The following is a 15646-nucleotide window of genomic DNA, read 5'->3' on the forward strand; positions in this document are numbered from 1 at the left end:
GCTTGAACAAACAAAATATTTTAATCAGAGATGTATCTAGCCAAGACTAATACTATAGTAAATGACAATTTTTTTTTTATCTTGTTCAAGCATGTGCTCTATGTTTCCCATTCGTAAAAAGATAAGAAAAATGTTGATTTTTGACTGATTTTGATTGAATTCTAAAAATAGCGTCACTTCTGACGTCATATACTGCCAGTGAGTGCAAATAAATCAAATAAATATATGAAAAATATATTCTATATCAACTCTTCTAAAAAATAAGTTAGCTTTTTATTGTACCCGAAACACTTAAAAAATGGCGAATTATGGGGGCCAAATTTAACTCGTATCATATATAGTTCTTTAAGAGAGTTTGAAAGAGATAATTTAAAGGAGATTTAAAGAAATGTCACTTCACGTACATGTATAATCAGTTTATTGACGAAAACCCATAACTCGTGTTACTCGTGTTACTCTCTTGAGTTCACCATTCCATATGGACCATTAAAAGCAGCATCACATTGCTCAAATATGCATTGTACTTCATATGTAAATTAAGTTGCACACACAAAAAGAGGCTTTTAAAATATTTTTTATTCGACATTACAATAGCATATTTAAGGAATTCAATATTTCATATCCAGCACTAAAGACATCAAAAACATATACTTACATACATGTACATAATTTTGTTGTTGTTTCCCCTTAACTTCTGACATCTCACTACAAATCAAACTTCCTAATCATGGACAACAAAAAATTAGGTGGTAAATTTAAAGAAATGTGCATGATTGAGCTAGCGCTGTCTCCCGCAACAAAGAAGATTCTTAATAAGAAAAAAAAACAACTGTCTGACAAACTGGATTTCATGAAGAAAAAAAAGAGTGTATTTTCAAGGTGCTGATATCACACAACAAATGATTTTCTACTTATTTTACCAAAAATAGAGGGAATTACAAAGATAGTTACAAAATAGAAGATATCATAAAAATTACCTTGGATGTTTATGTAAATAAAAATACTAAATATTTTTACAAACGGTTTTTTTCTCTCCTTTAATTATATTAGTAACCGTATGGACCAGCCATATTCGTTCAAACAATGTAATTTTTCTTCCTCATCAAAAAATATATTTTTTGAACTTACCGTAAATAAAAAAATGGTAAGTTACTGAATTAAAGGTATTTCTCAAGAGGATAACTGACAAAATGTATGTATTGTTTACATGAGTGAATGTTTTATAAAAAGAAATAATTATATGGTAACATGCCACTATTAAAAAATACCCAATCAAATATATATTACACAAGATCCGTTAAGCTGCAGAGAAAAACTAATTCAATATAAAAAATAGAAATGGGAACAAACGAATTACAAAAATTGTAACTATTTAACAATCAACATACAAAGTATGTAAATTTTCTTGATTAATTATGACCAACTAAATGTACAAGTAGATATGGAATTTCACACTTGATTTGTATAGTAAAATACTACATGCGCCCTCCCATCCCAATTAGAAAAGTTCAAATATCATAAGAAAACATTGATTGTTTTAAACAAGTTACAACATTTACACAAATAATATTTTCTATTTCAGTCTATAAAATAGAAGAATACAAACTAAAAGGCTGTTTCTTATATACATCTATTTGCATTCAACTAGAGATAGACAATTTGAATGTTGCAGAAAGATATTTTTGAGATAAAGAGCCCAAAAATTAAAATTTTTACCATGTATTTCTAATAAGGAGAAAGCTCTTCAAACACACTTTTCAGGAATACATTCTCGGTTTGTAACCAAGATGTCACCAACCAGTGTGAAAAAACATTGGTTCTTCATTTACAGTATACTGTATAACAGTACACGCTGATTTACATATACATTGTAAGTACCGGTACACAGTATAAACAATGTACTGTTTGGGCAGAGCTGGTCAATGGTACAAGTGATGTATTGGCCTGTATTCTCTCCATACTACAGGAACCTGTACAGGAGAATAAAGATGACCCCAGAATGACCTTGACCTCTCAGAAATATCTGCCTGGATGCTGACCACTCATGTGATGCTGGGGTCTGGACTGGGCAGTGAAATTTGGCTACAGAGATATAGAATGAATAAAACATCTTAATTATCTTGTTTGATATGAATTACATGAAAAATAAAATTACAACATACTGAAAAAAATTCATTATTGTATCTGGGTGTCATCATAGGAATGCACACAGCATGCAGTGCTTCTGAGCTGTTTAGTGATGCAATACTTGGTTGTAACAAAGCAGCTTGTGTTTCATAAGCCGTGTAACGGATAGAAAACCCCATAGGTTCCGATTATGTATATTGAGTATATTGTAATTCTATTCATCCATTTCAATAGAGAACTCATGGGTTCCAACAATGTCGGAGTCTCTATACAAATTAAAGGCTGATATCATAGTCTACAACATACTGTGATTGGCCAATTCGTTACCTGATTACTAGGTTGCGGTTGGTACTGGCTGGTGGAAATAGGGGTCTGTCCTCTCGCAGAGTAACCTGTTACAATACTGCCCTGAAAAATGAAAAGCCATGAAATTTCTACAGGAGTGCATTAAAAGCATAAGATATACACAAAAAATTAAACCAAATTCTAATCTATGATAAATCATCAAAATTTGAACCAAGTATGAAGCTGAACAAAAAAATTTAATTAACAATAAAAACAGTGTTATGATGGACTACCTTAGATGGTTGCTGCTGCTGCTGCTGAATTTGCAGTGGTTGGTGCATCATGGACTGCTGTCCCGGCAATGGAGCAACCCCTCTGATGGCTGAATTTTGCTATGATAGGATGATATAATAAAATGAACGTACAATTACATGAAACCGAAAGTAGGTGAACAAGTTACATTGAATGTCTAGGCAGATCTCTTTTTTTTTAAAAATAAAATGTTCAGTTTGTTTAGTTCTTTATAGCTAGTTTTGTCTCCTCACAATAATTACACATCTAAATACCAAAAAAATCCCTCTCAAAACTTATCTGGACAGTGGTTCAAAATTCATTTAAAAAAATTAATACTGGTATCTTTATCTTGATATGAATACATTTGAAAAAGCTCAATCTTCGTGCGTGTCTTACTGTTTAGAATGTCAGACTACACACATGTTGGGATAGACTTGTTTGACTGGTTGACTGGGTGAATGACCTACATGTACCTGTTGTAATTTGTATTTTTCCTCGTTAAAACCAGACTGTTGATTGGCATGTTCCAACTGTTTCTGTAGGGGGATACTTGAGCCATGCTGTGTGGTGATGTATCCTGTCATTACAAATAATAGCACGTTCAGTGTTTAAATCAATTTCGTAACCATTTCCACTTTACTCATAGTCAAAAGAATTATGATACGTTATACTTATGATTTGTATAAAGTTGCTTGTTGGTTTTTAAGATAACATTTACGAACAATCAGCATACTCTAAATCAATATCTATTGGTGAGTTTCTTTATTTAACAAATACACTGTACAATAAAACAAGCTTATATTAATGGAGTGTCAAGGACGAGCAATTTTGCTTTGTTATAAACGTTTTTCATTATATCCTTTAGCTTCATGTTTTAACCCACAATGAATGAAAATCACTTCACTTTAATAAGCATGTTTGCTCTAAATGTCTTTAATTTTTCATGATTGAGGTCTCATTACTTTGATTTGAATATGTATTATTTATTTAATAGTTTACATTCTGATGAAAAACCATTGCAATTAAGAAGTACATGCAAATATAAGTAATGGTTCTTTGTCACTGTGTACATAAATAAAAGTTAGTTTGCAGTAGCTAGTGGACATATATATACTCATAACTGTAGTTTCATCCATGGGCATCATTGAAAATTACAATATCAAGAATGCACAAATTAATGAAGAGTGATCTTATCAATACAACTAGTTATTAGAAATTTGCACTTCAATCAGCATTTAAAAATTTTGCTGATTAACTCAAGTTTACTCAACAATGAAATTCATGAAAATTGGTATGTAATCAATGAAAGTTGATTAAACTATAATATTCTGAAATTGCCATTAAAAATACAAAAAAACAACTATTTAAAAATAAATACCTGGCTGCTGCATTCTGTATGCTGGGAACCCCGATTCCTGGAGCTGTTTGGTCTGCTGATGTGCGTAGGGATTAGAATAGGAGGAGAATGCAGACTGACTCCCCGGGTTGTACTTGACAGGGGACTTGCTTGGGACATACCCTGCCTGCTGGAAGGCGTGACTTGACTGGGTAGGGTAGCCAGGACCCGCCTGACTCTGGGGGAAATTGGACTGTTGTTCTGTAAAACAAATCGTTTTCAGTCACATTAAATACCAAATGTGTATTGAAATTTCATTTTACTTATTCAAAATTAAACTAAATATTAAAAATTTTTGCTTTTTGATGAGGATTTGTTTTGGGTTTTTTGATAGCATGCAAAAAGTTTAAAGGAACAAAGATATTTGAATTGAGAGAGAGAGAGAGAGAGAGAGAGAGAGAGAGAGAGAGAGAGAGAGAGAGAGAAAACTAACTTACTATAATCTGGCTGGGAGGTGTGGGTGTAGGGGTGGGGTTTCTCCACTGGGAGAGAAGCTGCCATCATTTTGTTGTTATACTGGTATGGCTGAGTTGGCGGGGGAGAAGGACTCCTTCCCCTCTTCAAACTGACTTGCTGCAAATTTATGTACAAAATCCTTTAGAAAAAAATATTAAACTTTCAAATCTCGAGATTTGTTTATTAAATATCAACAAAAAGATTTGGGTCCCAATATATTTTTTTAAATTTACAGTTGAGTAGAAATTTAAGTTTAAATTCAATTTGCCATTGGTTTTGACATACACATCTTTTATTGATTTAATTTCACAAAATTCACATTCTATTACATGTACTAATCTCTAGAAAGTAAATTCCTGAAATCACCACCAAGATCTTAAGCTTACCTGTACCATTTGGGGCTGTGGGGGTCTGTATAATATGGGTCGGCCTGTCATGGCATGAGGCAGCCCTAGAACTGTGCTGTGTTGCATGATCTGCAGCTCACTGAAACAGATTAATGTATCAAGAATTTTCATTAATACACAATGAAAAAGTACCGTAAATATATCCTTAACAACAAACATTTACATATTAATTTTCAACTGAAACTGTTCTAGAAAGAAAATCATTGACTTTCCAATTTTACCTCTTAAGACAACTACTCCCAGTGGAAAATGCATTGAATTCATACCTTTGTTCCTTCAGTTGGGCCTTTTTGCGAGTTTCATCTTCTTGATGTAGAACTTTCTTCAGCTGGGAGAACAAATCATGTTTTTCTGCTTTTAGGTCCTCCATCTTCTTGTCAAGCTGAGCAATCTTCAAATGAATAAAATTCAAATAAAGTTTAAAATAGACAGTACAGAAAAAAACTTTTAATACATATATATCACTCAATAATTTTTGCATATAACAGACATGTAAAAATGCATATATGCATGGTTATACTTTTTGGTTTTTGAAAAATTTGCATGGTACATAAATAACAGTATTTATTTTACGGTCATATATATCCACAATCAAAATAATTTCAGTTAAACCAGATTGTACTTTGTAAATTTATATCCTTAAATAATCATGCTTTAACTTAAATTATCCCTTAAACAACTGCTCAAGTTTTATTTTGCAGAGTTATATGCATAAAATAATATCAGGAATACTATAAATGTGACACATCTGGCTGTACTGTATATTGAATAATACTGTGGAATCACTAGAATTCGTGGTGGCTCAACTTCTGTGGTATTTGGATGTAGCCCTCCCTCACGAATTTAGATCCTCAACGAAAACAAATTTAGAAAGAGTTATCTTTGAAACTGAAACTGAAAACCGGTGCATCCACGAAATTACATCCCCACGAATAAGCCAAAAACCCACAATCCACGAAAATTGGCTCCCACGAATTTAAATGATTCCACAGTAATCATTGACTGAAAGCAGCTGTCATTGAAAACAATTACAACGTTTAAATACTAGTAATGACATATTACCTCAAGATATGCCCCATTTAAATCCATTTATGCTAGATCATTAAAATATCTTTAACCATCCACCCCCTCCAATATTGTACATGCAAACTGTGATACTAATACACTGCGATAGTGACTTTAGTACTGCAACTGTAATTTTTCAGCATATTATTCAATAAGAAGAAAAATGTGTTCTACATCTGATTTTATTCAACAAAATTCTATCTTGAGGTATTATGTCACCAAAAAACCACAACTATCAAAATTGTTAGCGCATGACTGGTAATTTCCGTGTTGAGCTAATTATTGCCTTTTTCGCGATCAATCTTAAATCGCAAAATATTCAATAAGCAAAAATCATATCCGGTATTGTTTGCTAAAAGAAACTCTTTGAATGACAAAAAATGATCTCCACAAATAAAAAAATTACAAATTTCCCCATTTTCGCAAATTTTGAGCGACTCACATAAAAAAGGTGATATATAGTATTCATAATGAAAATGAACTATTTTTGTACAACACATGAATATAAACCATTAAAATTCAGTTTACCTGCTCTTTTGTTTGTTCTAGAGTTAAACTGTCTTCCTGTTCCTTCTTCTTTCTCATCTCTTCTTCCTTCTTTATTCTCTCCATCATCATGGCATCTTGTTCTTGTTCTGATTTTTAGAATAAAATTTAAAAGATTAGGAAACTGTTCAAATGCACTATTAAATTCATTTTGAAACTTTAACTACACACAGCAGAAATTCATTATTATCACTTAATTGTCACAAAGATATAATTCTGGTTAAGAAATATGGACTGCCCTTGAAACTCCCAATATAAATTATTGAGCAGGTCTTTCAGATTCACTCTATTCTCTCCATTTGGTGCTGAGAGTTTGCATGCTCATGAATATGCATAATATTTATACATGAACAGATTTATATGAGAGTATATATTACCTCAATACTGATACATACAAAAATATATTGTGCATACTCATTAGCAATGCCTGGCAGTTCGATCATCACTTGTGGATTGCTTATTAATTAGATTGTTTTTATAGCTATAAATTTTGGGGGCTTTGGGGCTTGTGTTTGAAACATTGCCTGCAATGTCTTCTTCTTTCCATCTGCAAACATACAATACCTTGTTTTTTCCTTTCTCTCTCCTTCATGATGTGCCTTTTCAAGGCCTGGTACATTGTCTTTGTCATCTTTGGCCTGTCTATCAATGCTCCTGGCATGGCTATGTACTTCTATTTATAATATGCGCAAGCACCTAAAATAAAAAAAAAAATTATTTTTCAATGAATGATGATGTTTAATAGTTAACTGGCCTTCGTCTCAAATGCATGCATATTCCTTAAAAAGGGTACAATGTCAAGATATGCACTACAAACTGCAATCACAAGTCATGGCAAAATAATAGTAATCAACATGCAAATAACATGTAGGCAAGTGTATGGGTAGCCAGTAAATTAATCTAGGCAAAACCACCCCAATATTGTAATCTTCGAAAAGATTTGGGCTGACATATTATATATTTGGACAGTATCAGTAAAATATTAAGCCGAGCTGAAATAATCTCTGCGGATATAATCTCAAAATGGCAGTTTGGACATAAAACCAGGGACGTATAGGATGCAATTTATAAGCTGGTAAGAGAGTCTTGATTTTTCTCATCTTCTACATTAAGGAGCTCGAAAGTACCTGCAAAATAGAGCTTTCATTGCGATACCCTGGTGCTAGATTTTATATCATGCATATATTAATTTTTGGCTATTAATTATTTACTCAATTAATCGTTGTTGATCCCGATACATAAAGAAAATGGAAGTAGTAAACAAAAACATATCAGTATTTGGCAAACAAATCGATACAATGTTGAGACAGAGAATTAACGCACAAAAGTGTTGATATATAAGGTATGCAGTTGATTATATTTCTATTTTTAAAAACGATATATAACATTTAGATACACAGCATGTCAAAGAAAGAAAGGTATTAATATTTACCGAAAATACACTTTTATTTTTCTATGCGTAATGGTGGTTTACATTGGAACTCTTCTGTTTCTGAAGATAGATATTTACTTAACAAGATGGCGGAACAGAGCAAATTTTTTTAAGAAAAGAAATCTTAAACACACTATTTTTGCAATGTTTACTCAGTTTCAATTTTGTCAACTTTGTCGTCTTAATCACAAGAAGAAGAGGAAACATATTTATTCTATCAGACATCAAAATGTAGTCAATAATATATTGGAAAAGTATTTAAGAAAGGTAAGTTACAAAGATTAGCTACTTGGTCATGTTGGTTTTTATCAACTCGACATTTGGTTATTTTTTCACAGCGGGTCAGTAATTTCGGTAACTATCTACTGATAGATAAGGAAAATAGAAACGTTGTTTTTAATGGTTTATTCTCGCAACTCAACTCATTTATGCCATGGATAACTTTTATAAATTTATTGAAATGTGAAGTACATGAAAGCAGAGACATATATAACATATATGTATTTATGTCTCTGATGAAAGTAAAATCTTATTATAATTCTGACCTCATAACGCCATAAGCTTATTCTTACTTTTCATTTTCAGTAAAATCCCATTTCTCCTATGCGAATTATTCAGACACAATAGAGCCATTAGAGGGCAAATCTCGCAAACCCTTTTGGGCCTGTGAATTTGCTCTCTATGAAGCTTCACCATTACATAACACATATATGTGAGAATAATGACTATTTCAGAGATTGCAAATTTTACCCTAGAAACATGAAAATTGTAATTCAAGATGGAAGTCCTTACTCTTTGCCATTTTGAATCTCGTAAGAAAAGAAGTTTTCTGATTTGGTAAAAAACAAATTGCAATTCAAATTCAGAAACTTCAATCATAAAAAGGATAAAACTGTAATTTTTCTGCAACTGGTCGTTTTTATCTTCTTTTGAACTTGTAACTGAATGTAGCTTTGACACTTTGACAGAATTTGTTGAGTGATGTTTGTTTACTAATATAATGGCACCATAATGTGGATTGAGATCAAATGAGTGGGCAGCCTTTAGCGTAAATTTTTATATTAATTTTAGCATATTGTATCTAACTGTGTCTTTATATTCATGCATAGATTATAAAACTTCATGGGGATGCTGTTATCATGCAGAGAAAAAAAGAATTGAGTGTTCAACATGTTCAATACAAATTAAGTTTAAGATTACTATACATTACTTCCTAGCTTGCTATATTGTTTTATATCCTTCTAGTTTTGATAATTCAGTACATGTAATGTATATGTTTTTTCAAGAACAGTGAATAAATTTCATCTTGGTTGGCAGTGAAACAAGTGCACAGGAGAAAAATTGATTCATTCTAAATTTCACTTTTTTATATGCAGGTCACTGAAGCTAGGAGTACTTTAAAATCTCCTCAGATTCATAATGCACAATTTGAAAGAGGTGCCAAATTTTGGTGCCATTTCTGTGTGGAGGAGGAATTGAAACACATGGAGCTAGACACTTGTACTGTAAAATATGGTGGTCTTATTGAACACATTGCAAGGTATTTCGTAGCATAAATACTCATATGTGTGTTTTGTTACAGGCTCGCCAATTTCAAATATATTTATTTATATAGGCAGCATGCCCTTGTACCCAATGCTGTACATGCATATACAGTCATTGTTTGATATGTCTTTGCAGTTATGAACATAAAAGAAAAATGTACAACTTCTTTTACGAGAATAAAGTGGATGAGACCAAGAGACATCCAGATTTATTTCACATGCCAGAGGAGGAACTAAAAAAGTAAACAGAGACACCATCCAGCATTTCTGTTTTAATTAAGAATTGAGAACCCTATTCAGTTTTTCACAATTACAATTTTTTATTATATATTAAAATTTAATATGAGTTAGATAAATTATTTACAAGCAGGTGTGATGAAGAAGAATAAATGAAAATGACATACTACTCTGATGAGATCTGTTTTGGCATTGTCAATTTTTAAACTATTTGATTGTATTTTTAATCTCATTTTCAACAGAATATTGTGGGGAAATGAGTATGACACTTTTATAAGATATTTTGTTTTCATAAAGCAGGGACTTAATATCTGAAACACATTTATATTGATGAGGAGCAACTGTTTATGTACATTGTATTGATGAATAATGAAATAACTGAGTATTGATGATTATATAAAACTTGTAGGTTTAAAGAGAAAGTTGCAATCCAAGCTAAAGAGTATGATTCTGGCAACAGAGAGGAATTGGAAAAGGTATTTATTAGCTCAATCTATCTATGAAGATAGCAGTTATTAGTTAATTATGATAATTAATTATTAATTAAATTAAAGCTACCTGTAAATGATCTCCTCATTAGAATCAAATAAGTTTTAGCTTTGTAAATTTTGAAATGCATGTATTATTTACAATTGTAAATGGAAACATTTTCTTATAAATTTTTTATATCTTCCAGTCAGCAGAGATGATCCGACAGACCGATGCTCTGAGGAATCAAGTGGTGCAGTCTCACCTCTTCTCGACGCTGAAGGTGTGTGGGGCCTGAATCAACGTATCCAAAACTGCCAGCTATTGGCCTTGTTTTTCATTATCAGTTTTCTACTAGTCTTGTTGACTATTGTTTAAATTAATATTCTGTTATTCTATAGTTTTAAGTTTTTACTGGAATGATGATGCATAGAAGTAATTATAGATATAACATTTTACACTAGTCGTCTGTTAGATTTGGAAGAGAATATTCTGGTTCATGTAAAAGCAGATATTTTCTTTCTTTCTAACAATAAAAAAACAACATAAAAAAAACAACAACATAAAATGTAATATGTCAGCATCCATGACAACCTCTATCTTCATTTAAACAATAAAATGCTTTCTGTGGTGATTCATGTGGGATATGAAGGTGAGAACATTGCAGAAAAAAATACATAACCTGCATTAGGGGGGGTCACGTAAATTTTTTCTTCAATGATTGCCATCTTCATAACCCGCATTAATCCTCAAAAAGAGCATTTTATTGTTTATATTTACATCTATCTTTTTACAGATTTATAAATTGATTGTAAAAAGTAAGTTAATTAAATGAACTAAATAACTAGAATAAATAAACAGCCAAATTGTCTCTATTAATGGGAATTTGAGTCTGATATCATCATGATTACTTTATGCAGTCCATGATTTTTCTAAGGTCACTGAGGACAATGACTAATTGATAAACGGATGTGAAAATATCAGTCCTGTTAGTTTCCATAGAGCTGGATGGTTAACTAAAGTTTCCATAAGAAATAGAGGGTTTAATACTTGGTAGATGTAAATATAAGCATTTAAATACAATCAAAAGAGGTATCTCTTACCAATACAGTTTAGAATTTGACTTCATTGAGTGTAAAGCATAAACTAACAAGAGATGTTTGTGAAACACTTATGCCCCCTTCCTTGGAAACATTCACAAAGAAAATGAACGTAAACTGCAAATAACTGGAATTTTTCTAAGTCCAAGGGGTATAACTCTGTCGAAAATTGCTCTATCATACTCAAAATCAAACTTGAACTAAATATTATTTAGATAAACCTGTATACCAAATTTTATATCAATATGTGCACCCTCTGCGAAGAAAATTAACATAAACTGCAAATATTTGGAATTTTTCTATGTCAAAGGGCCATAACTCTGTCGAAAATTGCTCGATCATACCCAATATCGAACTTGACCTAGATATTATCATGATAAACCTGTATAACAAATTTCATTCCAATACATTCATCCTCTGCAAAGAAAATGAGCGGAAACTGTAAATAACTGGAATTTTTCTAAGTCCAAGGGCCATAACTCTGTCAAAAATTGCTCAATCGTACCCAATATTGAACTTGACCTAGTTATTATCGTGATAAACCTGTATATCAAATTTCATTTCAATATGTTCATCCCTGCGAAGAAAATGATCGGAAACTGTTGGTGGACCGACCGACCGACAGACTGACTGACCGACAGACAGCAGCAAAGCAATATGCCCTACCTTCTTTGAAGGGGGGCATAAAAATATATTGCAGCAGTACAAGCTTTAAACTGCATATACTTGTATTAACCAACCATTCTGATAAATGTTTTTACATTCAGTGTTGTAAAAATATTTGTTAATGCATTGTTTTTCCAAGCTGTGACTGAAAGGCTAGAAAAGTTTCAACTGAAAGATATTTTTGAAATTACATGTTTAGTCAAATGGAGGTAACCATAAACAAAAGATGTGTCATCAACATTCATCTGTTTGTCATAATCAGAGCTATGCATTCATTTGTTATTATTTAGATGAATATTTGATTGTGTTTTGAGAGAGCAATTTGATGTTAACCACAATTACAGAGGCTTGATACAGAAACCTTCAGAATTTTGATTTCTACCTTATAAAAGCTTTTCAGTTTAAGAGTTAAAAAATAATCAACAGTTTTCATTTACTGTTGAGCTACCAGTTTGTATTCTTATTTTGGTATAGTTTTGTCAATTCAGGTGACCAGTGTCATAATTGCTAGTATGTTATAGTATTTATATCACTGAATTACTAGTACATGTTCCAAGAATAAGTAAATTTAACTGGCATAACTTGGAGTCAACAAAGTAATAGTTGTAAGGAAAGAAGTAGGCATGTTTTAATACTGCTTCTCTTTTTTTCTTGCAATCTTCAACATTTACATATCACAACAACAACAACCCCCCTTCCTAGAAATCTGCTAATACATGCATTGGTAGATTAACAATAGCTGCATAGCTCTAATTATGATGATGTGTCATTTGCGTTCCATTTGATTGGTTCGACTATACTTTATTCCTGAACAATAATACAGCCGCAGACAATTGAGAATCCATCATCTCAGAGAATGAATATCCCAAACTACATAAGTCCTGGAACCATTATTGAAAAAAAGGCCACCATGCTTGCCAAAGGAGATGGCTTGACTTTCATTGGGAGTCACGTGAGTATTATATACTGTTATACATGTACTGTGGTTTCATCAATATTCGTTGTATACCAATTTTCGTGGGTTTCGTTTTTAAGCTTGACCATGAATTTAAATGTTCATTGAAGTGCATTTTCTACTACCAGTTTGTATTGATAGGATCATTGGCCACAAATTTACGTACCGGTATCCTTGAAACTGTGATTTTCACTTTATCCACGAAAATTGATACCCTTGAATATTAATGAAACCACAGTATCTGTATTGCACATTAAGGGAGAGGAATGAGTGCCAGTAATACAGATATGCTAGTACATAATCTTGTCTTTTTGAGTTATTTTAAATAACAAATTTTCGTATTCAAGATATTTTCATAGTTAAATACCGGTAAATAAAGCATCTGTTAAATTTATTCACTTCTCCCATGAAGCTGGATTTTACTAAGCTAAATAATGAAATACTCTTTGTATTACAGAATTATAACAGGAATGAGGGCAATGTTCACTCAGGAGCTCCTCCACCTTGGCTGTTGTCCTCGTCGGAGGAGACAACCAGCGGTGAGATAGGTCCTACCATAGACTCGTATAAAGCACATTGTAAGTATATCTGCCCCCTTAATCTGTTTTCCATCATTAAACAGATACTCATCATTGAATGGATCCTCATCATCATTTTAAATCTAGCCACTTACTGATATTTGTCTTGTTCAGATCACAAAATATATGAGGTCAAAATAAAATAATGACACATTCCTCCTCCTCCTCCTCCTGTTGAAGTTCAGTTATGTTTCATCAAGCAAACTTTTAGAAAATTGGGTTGCCTTTTTTGGATGAGTAAATATACCGGTATATTCTAAGTAATTAGTAAAGCCCTGCACAAAAGAGTTAATATTACATGTATACATGTTTACAGTGTGTGGGATTTTTTTTATTGCTGGAAGTTTATAATATAGAGATTTTCCAAATTGTGACATGCATGGCTTTTTTAAGGACTCATTCTTTTTATATACATGTACATTATTTGACTCAAGTCAAAATCTGTCCTTGTAGTGGAGAGGGAGAAAAAGAAGAAACTCCCTGCCAACAGGGTGGGTGCTAAGTTTGATCACCAGCAGAGCACAGACCAGGCCTGGCTACCGTCCTTTGGGCGTGTCTGGAGTAAGGGAGGAAGACAGCAATCAAAGTAAGATTTTCATCAAGTTTCAAAATGCATCAAAATGTAATAATGAATGGAAGAATGAGATTTCCATTTTCAACATATAGGTTTTATTAAGGTCTTTTCTGAAAGCTGCTAAAAAATAAATGAAATTGAAAATTTTTTATCATTGAAACATCAAGCACTATATTAAAAGACAAGGAGTAACACATTCTTCTTAGAAAAGTGTATGAGTATGAAAATTATTATTTTAGCATTTGAATCTTATCTGCTAAATAGTACATGTATATTGTTAAAAAATGTTGTGCCAACATTATCATCCTGTAATTCAAATACTACATTTACAGAAAGTATTTCCAGAGGATAAGTTCAACAACAAAGAAAAGTTCAACCATTAGCAATTTCACAGCATCTAGTGATAGAGACACATCATCCTCTAGTGTATACAGTAGCGAAAATGACATCCAGAATAGAGTGGAAAGCAAGATGAACGGTGATATGTCAGTTCAATCCAATGCTGGGGAGAATGAACACAGCTTTCAGAATGGTGTAAGAACAGACAGTCCTCAGATCCACAGTAATTCAACATTTCCTTTTCATCACCAAAGTGAATCGGAGGTAGATACAAACTTTTCAGTGGTACCAAGGAATAATGTGAAACCCTATGTGAAAAAACACAGACCTGAAAGCACAGCTTCAGGTTATACACAGACTCAGGGGCAAGCTCAGTATGAACACAGAGGTATGAACCAACCCCAGTCACAAAGTTATGGAGGTAATTTGAACATGAACCATCTAAATCAATCCGGGAGTTATTTAAATCATTCTATGAACCCCTCAGTTCAACCTGTGATGAACGAGTCAACTTACTCAGTGAATCAGTGGTCTCAGTCTACAAGTTATTCAGCTCAGCCTGTTCAGTCGACTCACTATAGAACAGCCAAACCTTATGTTAGAAAACGGAAAAGTGAGGATATTGGATCAACAGAGATGAACTCAATGGGTCATATTCCAGTAATCCCTACCCCCATTCTGGAGGCGAAAGCACCTCCATCTACCTCAAGGTGGAAATAAACCTCAAGCAAAAGCTGTGTCCTAGTTTGCTTATCAGTTTCAAAAAAAGACTGTTACAAGCACTATTTATATGTTATAATTTTATTAAAAACATGAACACATTGTATAAAAATTGAACAAAGAAAACAAAGTTTATATAAAACAAAAATTATATGTAAAGCTGAGTAACATACAAATTGTTATACATTAAAGAAAAAAAGTGTCAATATAAAAAAAGCAGCAAGTTGTTATCTGTCAAAATAAAAGAAGGTCTAATAGCACTCGTGCAGTAAATGAATCTCATAGTATCAACAAATTGCATATTAAAAGAAGTGCCGAGGTTTTTGAATTATAGAAGCCAGTTCAATAATTGAGGTAAAATGGTAAAATTGTGACACTTTTTTGGAATTAGGATATTTTATTTATTGCTGTTGTTATCAACCTAAAGCAGGATTTTATTATGCCTTTCAGTATGGCT

General features: G+C 32.4%; 2 protein-coding genes across 2 annotated transcripts; one reads left to right on the forward strand and one right to left on the reverse strand.

Annotated features, from left to right (window-relative positions):
* Positions 1-558: 558 nt before the first annotated feature.
* On the reverse strand, positions 559-8098 carry LOC105343948 (G protein pathway suppressor 2). Its single transcript, XM_034448409.2, has 11 exons — positions 8009-8098; positions 7141-7272; positions 6559-6665; positions 5232-5356; positions 4945-5044; positions 4540-4675; positions 4085-4303; positions 3180-3283; positions 2706-2804; positions 2455-2535; positions 559-2082 (listed from the first exon to the last, which is right to left on the reverse strand). Exons 2-11 carry the CDS (start codon positions 7235-7237, stop codon positions 2014-2016), a joined length of 1137 nt encoding a protein of 378 aa, XP_034304300.1. The 5' UTR covers positions 7238-7272; positions 8009-8098; the 3' UTR covers positions 559-2013.
* On the forward strand, positions 8087-15403 carry LOC105330437 (centrosomal AT-AC splicing factor). Its single transcript, XM_011432108.4, has 9 exons — positions 8087-8275; positions 9385-9548; positions 9689-9793; positions 10199-10265; positions 10466-10540; positions 12847-12975; positions 13436-13556; positions 14010-14142; positions 14463-15403. The coding sequence occupies exons 1-9, from the start codon at positions 8153-8155 to the stop codon at positions 15187-15189; spliced, it is 1644 nt and encodes a 547-aa protein (XP_011430410.4). The 5' UTR covers positions 8087-8152; the 3' UTR covers positions 15190-15403.
* Positions 15404-15646: the final 243 nt, after the last annotated feature.

Source organism: Magallana gigas, chromosome 2 (assembly GCF_963853765.1).
Source record: "Magallana gigas chromosome 2, xbMagGiga1.1, whole genome shotgun sequence".
NCBI lineage: Eukaryota > Metazoa > Mollusca > Bivalvia > Ostreida > Ostreidae > Magallana > Magallana gigas.